This window comes from Salarias fasciatus, chromosome 15 (assembly GCF_902148845.1).
Source record: "Salarias fasciatus chromosome 15, fSalaFa1.1, whole genome shotgun sequence".
Lineage (NCBI taxonomy): Eukaryota > Metazoa > Chordata > Actinopteri > Blenniiformes > Blenniidae > Salarias > Salarias fasciatus.
Window position 1 is genome coordinate 18571650 of NC_043759.1, and position 17735 is coordinate 18589384.

Here is a 17735-nt window from a genome sequence, read left to right on the forward strand (position 1 = left end):
TTTTTTCAGGAATAATACATAATTTTGTACTCTGTTGTACCCTGTACTCAATAGTATGTAGCCAATCTTTTGAACAAATCAAGTGAGAAATAAATCTAATTAAAGGCCTTTTTAAGCTAAAGATCTTTTGATATGAATGGTTTTGGTCTGTGTGCTGCCATGTTTTATCATGTGTGAATATCGCGTCACTGTTTCTGCACTGACTTTACGTCACTGAATGTCATATGAAGGATTCAGTAAAAGTTTCAGTTTACTGTCAACAAAAGCATGAAGTGATCCGGAGGCGTTAATCATCTGCTGCTAGGGCAAAAATCCAGCCCACAGAAAGGCACGAAAAGCAACATGTTACTCTGAAGACTCAAACTGAGCTTTTCTATAAATGTAACTGTTGTTTCTGTTTTACTCACTGGGGTTTTTTCACAGAGGCATAACATAAATCTGAGCCTCCAGCTGATAGACGAGTGATTCAGCAGTGAAAGCGACTCCCTGATGAAGCAGCATTATCATCAGAGCCATATGAGGAGTCTGAATGCTGCGAAATGCCACATGTGGAGGACAATTCAAGGTATTTTGCACCAGGAGATATCACTGAAAATGCCACGTTACTGTAACTGCATTCATGTTTATAAAACAATATTTATTCCAATGGCAATAATTAATGATGAAGTTCACGATTTAAAAAGGTAATCAATATAACTTTGGAAAGGAAAGTATCTCTGTGCAGTACACAAAATCATAATACTGAGGTGCAATTCATTTCAGATCCTAAACTTATTCATTCCTAATTTTATTTCAGTTTTGTTGGTTGAACTATTAAAATGGAACAGTTTATTGATGTGCATTGCATGGTGTAATCTGAATTCTCATAAAATCTTATGTATGAGTTATCCAGAAATCTGTATTCAAATGTCATTACGCACCATTTCACTGGAATAATGTTACTTATTCAGTTGCACAACTGATTTGGAGTGGAAAGTTTTTTTTTTCTTTCAAACTTAAAAGCTTAAGACTTGCTGTTTTAGTTTGGACATTTGAGAAAAGGAGAGCCTCGCGTGCCTCTGTGGGTGCGTCCAGCTCAAAGTTTACCCAACAAGCAGGTGGAAGGGGGCACGGCGGGCGCAGAGCGGCCTGAAGGATCCATTCTTGCAGCCTCCTCTCTTTGGCCCCGGGTTGCCCTCTCCGCTCGCCCCCCATTATTTGTCCTGGCGGCCGAGCGCGCGGCCCCAATGAGCCCTTTTGGAAAGGAGCGAAAAGAAGGAGCGGATTGCAGCTGTGACGTGGGCGTCGTTGTTCCATTCACCGCGTTCTCCATGGCAACGGGGCAAGAAGCTGGAAGCACGCAGCCCCTCTCCAGAGTCCCGAGGGCAAAGAGGCAGCTGGAAGTTTCTCCTCGCGACCACTGCCGACGGTTTTCATGGCGCGCGCACACACACACAGCCTTTAAACGTTCAACTTTGCAATCATCGACTCCAAACTAGATTAAGATTTTAGTCTCAGCATTCTACTCTTTATAATCTTCATTTCCACTACAAAAATTACGTATTTAACGTAAATCAATTAGTAGGTAAATTGCTTTTTTTTTGCACGTAACTTTTACGCAGCGTTGTGGCGCACGCGAACACATAATTGTGACCCACTGACCTACATCAAGGTTAAGAAACTGCTTCAACCGAGAGGAAATCTGCACTCTCCCGTTTTGTACCGCGAAGCTTCCCCTCTCTGTTCTGTGTTTACTCTCGGCAGCTCGATTTTTCCCTCCACTTTGTGCTCGAGCGTGCTGCAGGACCGCTCGTATTGTTGGGCAGAGTGATTGGGGTTTCTGTACAATCTCCCGTGACCAATGAGCGGGGTGCTGTCAGGGGTAACCACATCTGTCAACCGTTCTTGGCCAATAAAGAGCGGAGCGAGGCGGACCACAGGTGCGCGCCTCTGCGTCCCCTTGGCACAGCGCCCGGGAGATGCTGGAGAGAGACGCCTAGCTGCCCCGTGGCGCAAAAGAGTTACTGTCAAAGCAGGCTTCCTTTTAACTCCAGCTATCACTCTGGCTCCGATAGTTATGGCGACCGCAACGTCCAACCACTACAGCGTGCTCACCACCCCCAGCAGCGCGCCGCCGCCGCACTCGGAGTCCGGGAGCATGCAGCAGGCGGCTGCGTACAGGGACGCGCACACCCTGCTCCAGAACGACTACGGCACGCTACCGGGCGCCGGGCATCCGCTCAGCCACGCGCACCAGTGGATCACGGCGCTGTCTCACGGCGACGGCGGAGCGCCCTGGCCGTCGAGTCCCCTCGGAGAGCAGGACGTGAAGCCCGTGCTGCATGACAGTGACCGAGAGGAGCTGCAGAACTCCAGCAGTCTGCAGCAGCAGCAGCAGCAGCAGCAACAGCAGCAGCAGCAGCAACAGCGACACCCTCACCTCGCGCACCAGCAGGCGCATCACGACGCCAGAGCATGGCGAACCAGCACGGCCACCACGCACATCTCCGGCATGGCGACGTCTGAGGGCCAGAGTCTGGTGTACTCCCAGTCCGGCTTCGGTCTGATGCCGGGGGGAGAGCAAGGGGGGCTGCAGCACCACCACCCCCTGCGGGACGAGGACCACCACAGCCACAGCCCGCACCTCAGCGAGCACGGAGGCGGCCCCGGGGCCCACCAGCAGTCTCTGTCACACCACCACCAGCACGGGGGCCACCAGGACCAGTCGGACGAGGACACGCCGACCTCCGACGAGTTGGAGCAGTTCGCCAAGCAGTTCAAGCAGCGGCGGATCAAGCTGGGCTTCACGCAGGCGGACGTGGGTCTGGCGCTCGGGACGCTCTACGGGAACGTGTTTTCTCAGACCACCATTTGCAGGTTCGAGGCGCTCCAGCTCAGCTTCAAAAACATGTGCAAACTCAAGCCGCTGTTGAACAAGTGGCTGGAGGAGGCGGACTCCACCTCGGGGAGTCCCACCAGCCTGGATAAAATCGCGGCACAGGGGAGGAAAAGGAAAAAGAGAACCTCCATCGAGGTGGGCGTCAAAGGGGCTCTGGAGAGCCATTTTCTCAAATGTCCGAAGCCCGGGGCGGCGGAGATCAACTCCCTGGCGGACAGCCTGCAGCTGGAGAAGGAGGTGGTCCGGGTTTGGTTTTGTAACCGGCGGCAGAAGGAGAAGAGGATGACGCCCGCTGGGGGACAGATAGCGGGAGGGGAGGACATGTACGGGGACACCCCTCCGCACCACGGAGGACAGACTCCCGTGCAGTGACCCCAGCTCGCGCTCCCGTCCGTCCACGCGGACCCCTCAGGAGGCGGACGAGCCTCCGCTTTCCTTTCATTCTCTGTGCTGGTGTGCGCCCAGAACTGGAGCCCGGCCAGTTTCAGCTGTTGGACCCACGGACTCACACGCGCGCGCGCGCACACACACACACAATCACACAGTGGGGACGCACCGAGGCACTAAAAATACTCCTGGCTGTGCGGAGAGGCGTCATGCCGCGGAGCGTTTAAAGGCTGGCGCGTGCAAACCAAAAGAAGAAGAAGAAAAAAAAGAAAAGAAAAAATGAAGAAGATGAGAGAAAGAAAAAAAAAACTGCGACGCTTTTCTACATCTTCAATCCGGGCGCCGGTGTGTCATTATGTAACGTGTCATTAACGGGAGGCGGTGTGGTGTGGACGGGACCTGTCCACCGGGGGACACGCACGAGACCCAGCTGGGGGCACGGTGGTTTAGTCGCAGTCGGTGTGGGTAAATAAACGCCATTTTTCCGTCATAACAAAAGCAACAGGGGTTCTTCACAGCTCGTGGCAAGACAGGGCTGAAATGGCAGACACCTGCGGTACAGAGTCAGAATCCACCCAACACCAGCCAACTTCACGTTATTATTATTATTTTTATTATTATTATTATTATTATTATTATTATTATTATTATAGACATTGGATGGAAAACATAGATCTGATTCAGATACATTTATTTTTTATTTAAATCAAGCAAATAAGATTCCAATTTATTTCAATAAGCCTTTAATATATACACAAATTAAAAAAAATAAAATCCAATAATAGTAGTAGTGATAATAATAATAATACTAATAATAATAATAATAATAATAGTAATAATGTGGTGTACTGCGGGAGACTGCGTGTTGGTTGACTTTAATGCTTTCCTTTCTGTGCAGACATTTCTGTGCGCCTGTTTACAGTGTGTTTTTTGCTGTTTGTTATTTCTGTACTTTTTCCAAAATGCTGTGATGAGAAAGACCGAGACTGTCCGGCTGGAAACACTCAAAGCAATCCAGCCCATTTTGCCTTCCTTTCCTAAGAAGTAAAAATAATAATAATGACGACGACGATGATGATGATGATGATAATAATAATGACAGACACTGAATCTATCTTGGTACCAGCTCTGGCCACACTGATGGCCTCACTACTACTTCTACTACTGCTGTATGACTCATTCATTCACGGAGAAGACGATTTGTGGGATGTATTTCCATTCGTTTTTGTATTGCTTCGTTTGTTTGTATGTTTGTTCAGTTTTTCTCTGTCAGTCTGTGCCAAAGCACAAACACAAGACACGTGTTTTTGTGCCACTTAAATCCTGTGAATAATAATGATCTGATCTGATCTGATCTATGGTGGAGGTTCTATGTGGGGAAATCCACGAGTTGGAGAATTATTTCTCTGGCTAAATTTTGAAGAAAATATAGAGAACCAGAAGCTCAAATCCAGCTGAGGTGCAAGATTATGCTTAAATGCACTCGGGGCTTTTTTACATTTCAGTAGCTATGAATGATGATCCCAGTCAAAATCACTCTTTCAATGCTGAATTATTTTTTAATTCACAGCAATATTTAACAAGGTGTTCTGCAATACATTTTCTTTATTTATTGTCCTGTAATTCGCCCTGAATTAACAGAATATCTATTTATCATAATCCTGACTGCACGTCATGCAATCCTTAAACTGAATTTAAGCTTCTGTGGTGGAAAAAAAAATCTAAACCAAAACAAAACAGCATTGACCTGAAATCTGTGATCAAACGAAGTGGGAAAAAGAAATCAACGATTGCACAATTTCTATATGCTTTTTGTCATTAAATCGTATTTGTTTTATAAGACACTGCACTCCTGCTCGTTTATTGAGCTGCTGATTTTTTTTCTTTTTTTTGTAATTTTTTTAAAGGGCGTAACACTGTCAGCAAGCAATTTCATTTGATTATTTATGTTTCTTATGTGCGCCAAGAATTATAATTAGGAGTTTTATGAATTTCTGCAAAAATGTCCTTCAGCTGCTCTGGATAAGTGTTTACTATCGGTGGGCCTGGAACTGAAATTCATGGCAACTGTTAATGTTTCGACAAGAATCAGGGTGAAAAAATTAGACAGTCATGGAGAAATCTGTTTTTAAATGTTCAGAGAGCTGAAAAGCATGCAGCATAGGTCGAGGTGTGCAGAAGACAGGTGGATGCAATAGATTAAAAAATGAATAATTAAAACAAAACACTTTCGATCGGGCCTAATTCAGAAATCCCATCTTATAAAATGATAGAAAATATGTAGCATTTTAGTGTCATGGAAAACTATTTTAACAGCAAAAGAAAATATTTGTAGAGTCATGCACACATCTGAAATATTTGAAATTGAAATTGCAGTTTTTGTGTGTGTGTGTGTGTGCCTGTGTGTGTGTGTGTGAGAGAGAGAGAGAGAGAGAGAGAGAGAGAGACCACAGTGTGGATTTAAAAAGATGCTGAGCATCACAGACGGTTTGGGATGGAAATGTTTGTCCTCTACGCCAGTAGGAAGTGTGTGTAACTCCTCGTCCTGTCTTGGGTTTGTTTACGTGAAGTCTTGATGCAGCATCTATTTTATCTCAGCCGGGCTGAGCTGCACGGTGTGGAGCGTCTGCAGCGGGGCGCTGGCGCCACCTCGTGGTCAAAAGGAGACATTAGTTAGGCCAGCAAAGGGTTTAATTTCTTCTACTTTCTTTTCTTTGATGTTATTCCGTTCTTCTCCTTATCCTTTTTTACATTTCTGCCCTTTTAATTTTTATCTTCTTGTCTGTTTTATTTATTTTAATTTTTCTTCTTTTATTCTCTCACCTTTTTAATTTCCTTCCATTTCTATTCCATATTCATCTCCTTTTCTTTCATTCTGTCCTCTTTCTTTTCTGTTCTATTCTACTCTTCCACCCCTTTTCTTAGTTTTCTTTTTTTTTATTATTGTTTTAACCAGCCTTCAAATATATAACTATAGTTTTTGTTCCTCCTGTTTCTTCATTGTATTTCTGAATCCAATACATCATAATATTTCAAATGAGAAGTCTGCTGAAATCATGTAATCTGTTGTGAGTCAAAAGCACGGTTCAGAAAATGTTGTTTTTTTTTTTGTTTTTTTTTGAAGGTTGTAGTTATTTTTGGCAAAATTTCATGGTGTTGTTTTGAAAATTCCCTGGCCGGAAATAATGAGTTAAAGTAAAAAAAGTAAAAACTATTCTTGAAAAAACAAATACTCACATTCCATAAAGTGTGTGAGTTTGCAGAAGTGGGGATAAGGAGTTATGTACGGCTGTAGAAACTGGAAACACTGATCATCCTACGTGAAGCTTTTGATGAGATCAGACATGCTTATTTAATTCATATTGCCTCATTTATGAAAACAAAATGTTATAAGTATAGTATTAAGTGATACTGTGATAAAAAAAAAAGTCAGCTTTTTGTTTCTTCATGAAACAACGGAAATAAATACAGGAAACAGGAGGATAGGATAGATACATATTTGTGTGTGTGTGTGTGTGTGTGTGTGTGTGTGTGTGTGTGTGTGTGTGTGTGTGTGTGTGTGTGTCAGGTCTGAACCCAGCTCTCTGGAGGACCCTGTTGCCTGGATTCTGTCCTATCAGCAGGCGACCATCTGCCCTCCTCGCGGCCCTCATGCTCCTACAGGCATCCTCTGCATTATTCATATTTTTACACACACACTTCTCACTGCACACAATGTCCTACCTCACACATCACGCATACAGCCATGTATGGCAAACGCACACACACACACACACACACACACACACACTCAGCTGCTCCGTCTGACACTGTACTCCGGAGATGGCCCGGGCTCTGGTGTCATTGTCACGTCCTACATTGTCTCCTCAGTCTCGTGTGGAAAAAGGATCTTCCCAGGGATTTTTCGCACAATGGCCTCAGAGATGCCACCAGCCAAATCCATCCAATATCATTCATCTGCCTCACCACTATTTGTCTCTTTGCATCTCCGTTGCCCTTTCCTCGCCCAGGCCCGTGCTCCCATCTCCACAGTGCTGCTCCCACAACTTGTCTTTTATCTCTCTCTGCCCTCCTTCTCTCCCTCGGTTCCCTCGGAGCTCCAGCGGCAGCACAAAGAAAAGGGCAGGGAGCTAATCCTTCAGCATTGTTGGGTGGGCTTAGCATTGTCGTATGGTAGCATGCACAGAGGGAGAGGGATTATGAGATGGATATATACCACCTAAATGTCTGCAAGAGATTCTCCTTTTTTCCACCTCAGACTGAGTCGTCGTACACATATTCCATCGCTCAACGGTATAAAAAAAAGGAAGCCAAACAAACCCAGGAGAAAATATCACAGCTATATTTAATGAAATATTATATTTTATCCATTTTCATACAGCCTTTTTTTTTAAATCTTTATTTATGATACATTCATTGAGGGTTTTTTTTTTTTTTTAACTTTCAAGAACATTTTCTTTTAAGTCAATGTTCATGTAATATTTAGCCTTTTTTTTCCCAGGCTTTCTTATTTACAATTCAATGAGATTCCACAAGTGTATCAGCACACACGACACCAAAAGACAATGCAATATGGCTTCTACGGTCTACAAGCAGAAATGGTGATTAGACAGTGATACACATGGTGGGGCTGAAGCGTGACCCCGCTGACCTTTTAGCTGCTGACACACACCCAGACAGATGGAGGTGGACGTTTTTCTTTTTTTCTCCAAAATTTGACCAGCAGCGAATGAGTAAGAGACGCCGATCGTCAGCTGACCGGCGGGAGGGCGCAGCTGATCAAAGATTTAGTGGTCAGTTTGGTATTTTAGCTTCGACTGAACATGAAGCAGAGTTAAAAAAAAAAAAAAAAAAAAAAATCCTCACTGGATCTTTTTTCTTTTTGACGAAGATACCAACTAATGAACCTACAGCAAGCTGCTGTAACGGTGTTAATTATGTCACGAATTTTAACGTTTTCTGACCAAATGACGCCTCGGAAAACATGGAGGCACATGCAGTTACAGCGATGAGAGGCGGCGTGAGGATAAGCAGCAGCTTCAGCTGTCATGTGTCTGAAGAGAATCTACAATATTGCGCGAATACACAGGTCGGTAAGTTCATTTGGACGGGATTTTTCTTTTTTTTGCAGCCGTACAACAAAACACATGTAAACAAGAGAGGAAAATAATCCACAGGATGTCCTCAAATTCAAGCACATCCACAATCAAACTCAATAAATAGAAGGAAATAAATAAATAAATAAATAAATAGAAACATATAAAAACATAAGTCATGTGCTGGCACCGGTAGAAAGTAAACAGCTCAGCTTCAGTTTCCATAAGGCGAAATATGACAACTTATGAGAGAAGGCAACAGCATGCAGGCAAGGGAGTTTAAGACACAGAAAGAAAATTTCCACTGCTTTGTTTTTTCACTTTCTCACCAATTTTTTTCAAGTTCGGCGGCAACATAAACACCCATCAAGGCTTCGCCGTGCGCCGACTCGCCCCTGAAGGCCTGCGTTTTCGTACCAGTTCAGTCGAAGGAGGCGATGGCGAGACTTTAGTTCCGCAGGGCACCTGGAGTGCGTCACGTTCAAGGAGCCACGTGGAGGGAGCCATCGGCGTAACAGTCTGGGGAACATGTCGGAATTCTAGTGACAGCTGCTACATGTCAGTGCTACAAAACTCATTCACTGAAGTACTTATTTTTTCCCGGGAAAAGTTCTGTTTGATGCAGGTAAACAGAATCAAATTCTTTCTATCGACATTGCGAAACATGTTAGATTCTGTTTCTGGATGAAAAATACTTTGTGTTTCTTCAAAATTTACAGAAGCAGCTTCACACCTCTGTCCAGAACATTGTAAGTATCTTGTGGGCACAAAATATCTGCTTTCACTCGGGGCTCGTGGACTTCAGGAGCTTTGACATACCTTCCCAGTACCTTTTCAATACAAGGAAATGGTGCATAACGGTGAAAATAGACTTTGGGCTAATCTTACATGTTATTTCCTCCAAGCTACTCCATCAGTCAGACTGACTCTGCGAAGTTTCTTATGTTACAAAAAACATAACCTCGTGGTGTCCACACCCTCGCTGAACGCTGAAATGATGACACTTGGTGTGCGGAAAGTTTAAGGTGGGAATCCTCACCAGATTCCGCTGTCGGCTCGTGCATTTGCTGAACGACAAACACACATCTAGTCTGTGCCGCGACGCCACGAAACTAAAGAGTGAACCGAAAGCTCTGCCCTCTTATTGCTTGAACATTTCCAGTACGAACAGTGAGACGTCAGCCAAAACAACCGGCTTTCTTTTCTTCTTTTTCTCCCCTCCAAACGCCTGACAGCTCCATCTCTATACGGCTGATTTGGCCGGAGGCACCGGCAAACAAACTGCATCAAACTTAAACAGAAATAAAGACAACGTGATCTACGCCGAGTCGTAAAGGGAGAGTTCTGTGGGCACGTACCAGCCATGCACGCTCATTCAGACTAGATAATCTACTCAGTCTACTTCTAGGTGATTGTTGGACTCGCGCTCAATGCTTTAATGCCATTTTACAGGTCTTTTTTTTTAACCTAAAGCTACCGTCCTTTTAGATAATCCAGCAAACTCACCAGCCTTATCACCTATATTGTCACTCTGAAACTGTAAATGGGGTTCATTTCGCTTCGTTTTTTTTTGGTAAAACTATTGTCTACTTCAGACAAAACAGCTCGTAGCACTCGTGGAAGATTAGATTTTATCATCCATCATCCACTGCTCTTCTGTGTGGATGGATAGAGGCTCCTACGCCGGCAGACTAATGCGAGACGGCTCGTGTCCAACCAAAACACACACTGACAGTATTTACATCATATGACCGATGGTTGTATTATTCCAGGCTATCTATACTATTTATACTTATATATAATCATATATTCTATCTATAATATTTGAGCTCTTTATTTACACTGAGTTGAATCATTGACATGAATCCTGTACAGGTCCTATTGATACAAGGCGCTCGGTTAGTCGAAGCACACACACACACACATACACACACAGCGGGGCCGGTGCTACGGAGGGACAACAAGGGGGGGGAGAACGCGCACACGTGGTTGTCATGGTTACGGCGAAGGGACGACAGGTAGACGGTTGTGGCTGCAGACGTGGAGGAGTTTCTCAGCAGCGGCGTCATTTACTCCTGGGCTTCGTTCCTCTACTTCGGGCTTCCTGTCGTGTTCCTGCATGTTTCTGTCTCACATTTACAACTCCCTGCTGCAATGTCTAACCTCCTGCTTCCTCAAAGACCCCGCCGGCACGGGCAAACACCGGCTATGTTCCGTCCTCAGAGGTAGGGGCCATGTGCACAGGTGGGACAGCTCCCCATCATCCCCCCCCCCCCCCCAGTGCGGTGCCTAAAGTGTGGAGTGTCCTCTAAGTGCACGTGTTGTCAACACTTGAGCTGGTCTATCTCGGAGCACTCGGTGTCCATGTCGGAGTCGTACAGCGAGTGGCCCGTCGGGTCGCTGACGGGCGACGGCGGGTCCGGCGGCGTGTGGGGGCGCGAGGCGCACGGCGTGCGCAAGCGCGAGTCGTCCTGGGAGGTGTCCGTGCAGGAGTACAGGCCCAGGTCGGGGAGCTTGGAGGGCGAGACGCTGCTGCTGCACTCCGTGGTGTCGCTGTAGCGGAAGTCCTCCAGGTCCACAAACCACTCGGGCCAGAATCGCCGGCGGATGCGCTCACAGTACATGGCCAGGTTGATCAGCTCACCTGAGGAAGACGCACGGCTTGATCAGTTCTCAGGAAATATTAGTTACTGCTACTGATCGATAACTCCTCTTCAGAGAAAGGCTACAAGCTGAAAAACAAACATCAACCCTGATTTTTCTGACTGATTCTGTTATTATTTACAGTCTGGTCTAATATTCTGGATGATCCTCATTATAAATAGCAGACAATATTTTTTCAGTGTTTTAGTGGAAAGAGCAGAGCGAACACGACACTAAGACACAAGCAGTGGTGCAGCAGTGAAAGTCATACTGTGAGGGTGACTTTGGAAAAACATACATGCTGAAGTCTGCAAAATGTAGCCGGCGCAGTGCTTCGTATGACTTCACTGCGTTTTGCACCAGGAAGCATCAATTCAAATGATATAGTATTGAAATCAAATGTAGTTTTCTATTAAATGTTCAACTATGTCAAGACAATCAATGTGAGCTTTTTTCTAAAGGCATATATCTATGCACTAAAACAAAGAGAAACTATAAAAGTTGTCAAGAAATGTTTGTCTAGAAGGTTATTATGCTTCTATTTTATTGGTACAGCCCACTAGAGATCAGCCTGAGCTGTATGTGAACTAAAAGGAGATTGACACCTCTGTCATTGTCATTGTTTTTCTTTTGAAATTGGGAGTAAAGGTGAAAAAGGAGTTGGTTGTAATGTGGAGTCTCACTCTCTATCACGAAAATAAATCACAAATTGATTCCTTTATTCAGGGCATGAAGTGTTTCTACAACCAAAAGTGAACCAATAGAAGTTATGAGGTGAAACCTTTGTGGATTTTCTGAAGCAAAACTGGTCGTGATGTTATGGTTTGTACTCAATCAGCTGACTTCCTTCCCGGTTAACTCACCTTTGATTAGCTGCTCCGGCCGAGACCCCGGTAGAGTCCACATGGCAGGGGCCAGGTGACTGAACACCGCAGCGTCTACGGTGGAAAGCCTGGAGCCCATAAGGTACTTCTTATCCCCTAAAACAACCGACAACAAGAGAAACATTAAACCACTGCGAAAAAATACAAAACACATTATTTCCACATGACTGCTCTGAATTCCCTGGTTTGCTAAAAACTGCAGTGCTGCATTTAACCACCGGAGGTCAATGTGGAACCGCCTGTTTCTGCTCCCATTACTCACACTTGTCTCAATTACAGTCCTCAAGGTTCACAGTGAGCAGTTATTTAGGCTGGATGATGAATCCATATATCAAGTGCGAAGGGAAACCGCATGAACAGAGCCAAGGTTTCTCACTGCCAGCAGATACAGGGCTGAGAGAAGGCAACTATCGGTTGCAACACGGATGACTTAAAACTGGTGACTCCAAACTGTGTGTGGGTGATAGTCCATCTCTTTGTGTTGGTTTTATTATGGTCTGTCCAGGGTTTTATTCCCCTTCCACCCTGTGCTCGCTGCGATAGGCTCCCCCCGCCCCATTCCCTGCCCGAGATAATAAAGGAGGCAAAGAAAAGATGATGAATGGACGGTTCGGTGAATGAATGGGTTTAACCGATCACAACGGGACGGCCGCAGACGCAAAGTCCTCACCGAGCAGAGTGGCGAGGGTCCGCATGTCCTTCTCCATCAGTGTGTAAACCTCCTCCTTGGAGAAGCGTCCGATGCCGTGGCCGTACATCTCTCTCTTGACGATCCCACCGGTCAGGTGACTCAGGATCCACTTGAGCAGGTCGCTCAGTGGTCCGCTCACCGACAGCATCTTCTGCGTCTCCTCCAGGTTGTCCACCCACTGACAGTAAGCTATCGTCCTGGGAAACACAGACAGACGTGGCTGCAATGTCTTCTAAGTGATTTGTACACAAAAAAAGTCATGAGCATAAAACCGCGTCCTCACCAGTAGAAGTGCTCCTCCACCATTTTGGTGATGGCGCGCGACACGGCCATCTCCTGCATGGTGAGGCTCTTGTTGAGGCTCACGCCCAGCCTCTCCTCCAGGAAGTCGATGATGAACTCGGTGCCGCACACCTGCTCCTGGTTGTACTCGATCCACGGCATCTTTCCCTGCGGTGAAAGCTTCCCATCAAAGTAGTTCTACGAGAGAGGAAGATAAAAAAAAAAGAAGACGTTCAACAAACGCGTCATTCAAATTCTTCAATCGCACCAATGGCAAGAAAGCAACAGGAGGAATGGAAAGAGTCATTTCTTTATAATAAAACATCAGAAGAGAATTTAGATAATAAAAACATAGATGAAAAACTGATACTTGTTGATATAAACTTTGTCTTATTGAGGAAAAAGGTGTAAAAGTCTTACCTGGTAGGGCAGGTCAACCATACGGAGGTAGGTCTCCAGCTTAAGGCAGAAAGGGGACAGGGACGGAGCACCGGTCTTGGGCCTGGAGAACTGATGGAGTATGATGGCATCTTTAGAGTCCAGCTCTTCCTCCTTTCTGTGAGGAGCAAACAGGGACAGAGCTGCACGTCAGGCAGAGTCGGACTGTGGCGGATCAGCTGGGAAACACAACAACCAACATTCAGTTTGGACTTTCTTTGAATACCTTTATGTTTGCAGAAGAAAATCATTTCCATTTTAAATTGTGGTGATCATAACTTTTTTAAGATGGGAAGACTCATACCATTTGGTGCTTTTTATTACACGAGTCTGTTTAGATTAGATCTAGATGTCAGTGAGTAAAGACACGAAAATATATGTCATCAGTTATAAGGGTGTTTAATAATTTAAGTTTGACTGTCTTATAAAGGTAAAAAACCAAAACAACACAACACCCTGTAGGAGATCAATAAACAGAAGACTTAGATTTAGAATGAAGTTAGACTATAAACCTCGATTATTTTAACAAACAACATCAAACTAAAATAGAACAGAGAACGTAAGAGAACCGCAGCTCTGTTGAACTGCATGTTGAAGTAAATATTCACTGAATGCAATATGAGAAAATGATGTGGTGACTCACTTTAATGCAGAGGGCATCAATCTCTGTTAAACTGAGAGCTGCTCTAAGTGTACAGCGTCATGAGAAAGGCTTCTTATTTCACCCTTAATACCAATAAACATCCATATACAGTATGTCAAGTTGTTTGACAGTTATTAACAACGGTTTCTGTGGCAGAAAACAGATATTTAAACATGTAACTAAGCTTCATCTAAATTAGCTCTCATTTCTAAACATCAGTGAACACATTACTAATTTATAAGCATATTTGTCACATTAACCGGTTAAAAGGCACTCATTTAATTATGTGCAAATTTAAAAAAATAATAACCCTCATTTGTTTTTCTGAAGATCACACACGCACGCAAGCTTTGGAAGAACTGCAATCCTGAGTCCTGTTGTCCTCCAACAGAAGTAAGCTCATTTAGCTGCATGCTTCTTTATCCATAAAGTCATTATTGCAATCTGAACTGCAGACTTTGCTCCTTTTTCCTGAAGGATGCCTTTAATGACACAAGCCAGGTCCCAGACATTCAAAGTACAACTTCAAGAACAAATGATCACTATGTATAAATCTCTACAACGTCAGTAACTCACATTTTGAAGCTATGTTGTTTGTGTTGACTACCATTCTTACAACAAGCCCTGGGGGATATTTACAAGGTCACTGCAAGTTACCTCTGCTCTAGCGTCTGACCTCAGGTTAATAAAAGGGTCAGGAGCTGACAAACTGAACGGTGTATCACACAAGACTGAGTAACCCTCTTCACATAACAACGCAAAGGAAAACTGTGAAAAAAACTCCAACAAGCACAACAATGACCAACCATTGTAATCTAATATACAAGAGTGGCTCTGTGAGTGTTGGCTCTGAAACCTGGGAGCTCCAGCATACCTCAAAGAGGACATAATACTGGACCACACAGCTCTGACAGCTCAGGAGAGAGTCCCTCTACTTCTGGCCTGCAGCTTCATGTAAAATTCAGGAAAATGTGGGGGAGAAAAAACTACAGGAAAATGTAATCTGGCCTGAAATATATAGTGCAATGTGGTTCACTTTTCATTTAATAACGATTTTTTTTTTAAAGGATACTGGGGAAAAGGTAATTGTAGCTGTAGAAAAAAGTAGATATTAAAAAAAAAAAAAATAGAGAAGACGGAGAAAGTTCAACTCAGCTATCATATGACTCACTGAATTAATCCATTCACTGACCATGAGAGACCGTCAGTCCAGGGCCTTTCATCCTACCCAAGCAAACCGCAGCGTCAAAAATAATGAGCCATCTCCTCTGAGAGATGGCCATGCATTCACGTGGATGATAGTGACGAAACCAGGCTACTTATTGGACCACCACGGGCCTGCAAGTGGAAACAGCCTCACGTGAGCAGACTAGAGGGAGCTGTCCACTGTGAGCAGTGCTGGAAGAGGAAAACAACAGCAGAGGAGCTGTCCGGGCCAGTGTGGTGCTGAAGTGTCGACTGCCTCAAAGGGAGATGGCAAGAATAGCCTGAAGAACACATTGTCCTTTTATACAAACACCTCTGAAATGTTACAGTAACAGAGAGCTGCAGGATGTCCCACAAGCTGTTCGGTTTGAATTAATATTTCACAGACCATATGTCGCCACATACTTGTAAAAATTGACCGATTTTAAGCACATCTGAGTGTCATGAGTCTTTATATAAGCTTAATAGTAGCAAAATGCCCTGAACAACATCATGAAAGCCATGGCTGTGAGGTGAGGAGTCCTTCTCCACTGCTCTGAGGCTAAACAACAAACCTAGTCCCTCAAACCTTCACTTCTGCCAGTTAATACTAAATAAAAACACGTTTTCCGGGCATTGCAACATTTACAATGAGGCAAGGCAGCCTGTCATTATAAATGTTTGGATTATAGCTGATGAATTTCTCATGAAGGCAGTGTGTTGAAACACAGACATCTCTAGGTGTGTGAGCATTGAAGCAAACACCACGTGAACCTGATGTCCTTCAAATGAAAGTGACCTACTGTCAGTGTCTCTCATGTCAATCCGTGTGAAAACGGAGCAGCCTCGAGGCCTGCATGCTGACGACACACCAACTTCAACAAACAACAATGGAAAATAAACCATTATTAACCCATTATTGTTATTATGAATGACCTATAAGGGCGAAATAAAAGCCATGACCTTTACTGAAGGGTCGCTGATGTGTTTAATCCGCTTCAATAAACCAATATGAAGATGGAGATATCCTGCATCTCTCTCTGGGTGTGTGTGTGTGTGTGTGTTGGGGGTGATGGGTGGGGGTTCCGTTACATCACAACCCACCCACTCACGACTCCTTCTCCCTCCACCGTCTCCGCTCTCACCCCGCCCGAACAGACGAGATTAAGTAATATGAGAAAGCAGCGGCGATACGGCAGACCTGGGAGGTCTGGAGTGAAAAATGCAGATTAAAGCGGAGGCCCGTGTGCAGGCAGGAGGGGGGGCTCCTCTGCCTGCCCCTCTGCGCTGTTTGGTACCTGATGGCCAGCAGCTCGTGCAGCAGATAGGCAGCGGCAGCCAGCAGAGCCCCTCCGGTCAGATACAGCGTCTTCCGCCACCACGAGTCCGAGCCCAGCGCTGACATGATCCCGCCGTAGTCCTGCAGTGGGTAGGCGATGATGTATCCATAAAACGAGAGCTGCTCATCGGAGCCCAGCAGGCCGGAGGAGAAGCTCTGGTTCTGGCCAAGATCAACCACACACGACCGCGTCCAGGCGAACCCGACGCGCCAGTACATGCTCTCTGTCTCCGGCCGCTTTCCGCCTCACTCTGGCAGCTCGGGGCTTCATCAGGGGGGGCTTCATGGATGCCGGCTGCGGGGCGACGGGGCGAGGAACGGCCGACTGGACACAAACATCCCGCCCGGAGCGAGTCCCCGCAGCGGGGTGGGCATCCTCCGAAGCCTGCTCGGAGCTCTCTGATGCCCCCCTCCCTCCAGACGCATCAGTATATAACACAACTTCCGGAGGGGCCCGTCAAAGTAAACCGCGTATTCATTTTCTGAACACTTGCTAAAATTGGACGATAATAATACTTGGTTGTACTACTCCGACTGCTACAGTTTTTACCCTCCCGACTTAAATCTTCTCACTTTTTACCAGGACTGGAGTTGTTTTTCCGTCTTTCAAATTGAATCCGATTTTATTTTGCAGGAAGCGCACCGTGGTCTTCAGTAGCGTTTCCGGTCTCTGCTGTAGTTTTCGTGACGTCACAGATACATAACAACACTGGAAGTTTCTCCACCCAAAATATTTCTTCACACGAAATATTAATTTTTTCCCCCTACCTTCATGGGTATTAATAACACGATAGCTGAACCTAGAAAGCTTTAAGTTATATATATGAAAAAAAAAAATAAATAAAAAAAAATAAATAAAATACATAATGACGGTAGTGAACGTATATTCACCACTAGGGGGCGCCTCCCGCCGCTGACATTGAAGTTGTGTAAAAGGAATGTATGTGACTTTGGCATCATGCTGGAAGTTTCCCAGATTACATTCACATGACATAACAAGCAAGAGCCCGCCTCATTCGGCACACAATACATTTTATTCAATAAAACGATGCAGGGAAAATGTTATCCACCACAAGTAGTGGGGTTCTCTAGTTGGACTGAAGCCCTTTTGTTTTTATGCCTATTCTCATGAACAGAAACAACAGACGGAGAGTCCTGACCGGCTGGGAAAATGCCAGAATGGCTACATCCAATTTGCTCCACTGTCTGTTTAGACTGCCTTAACTTTCAAACTTTTTAGTAATGATTCCTCAAGGCAGGGAGAAAAAA

At 45.0% G+C, this 17735-nt stretch overlaps 2 protein-coding genes across 2 annotated transcripts; one reads left to right on the forward strand and one right to left on the reverse strand.

Annotated features, from left to right (window-relative positions):
• Positions 1 to 1753: 1753 nt before the first annotated feature.
• Positions 1754 to 3271, forward strand: pou3f2a (POU class 3 homeobox 2a). Its single transcript, XM_030110563.1, has one exon. It carries the CDS (start codon positions 1841 to 1843, stop codon positions 3248 to 3250), a length of 1410 nt encoding a protein of 469 aa, XP_029966423.1. The 5' UTR covers positions 1754 to 1840; the 3' UTR covers positions 3251 to 3271.
• A 7362-nt stretch (positions 3272 to 10633) lies between these two features.
• Positions 10634 to 16878, reverse strand: faxca (failed axon connections homolog, metaxin like GST domain containing a). Its single transcript, XM_030110565.1, has 6 exons — positions 16426 to 16878; positions 13282 to 13417; positions 12863 to 13059; positions 12559 to 12776; positions 11868 to 11984; positions 10634 to 11005 (listed from the first exon to the last, which is right to left on the reverse strand). Exons 1-6 carry the CDS (start codon positions 16683 to 16685, stop codon positions 10686 to 10688), a joined length of 1248 nt encoding a protein of 415 aa, XP_029966425.1. The 5' UTR covers positions 16686 to 16878; the 3' UTR covers positions 10634 to 10685.
• Between the last annotated feature and the right edge of the window lie 857 nt (positions 16879 to 17735).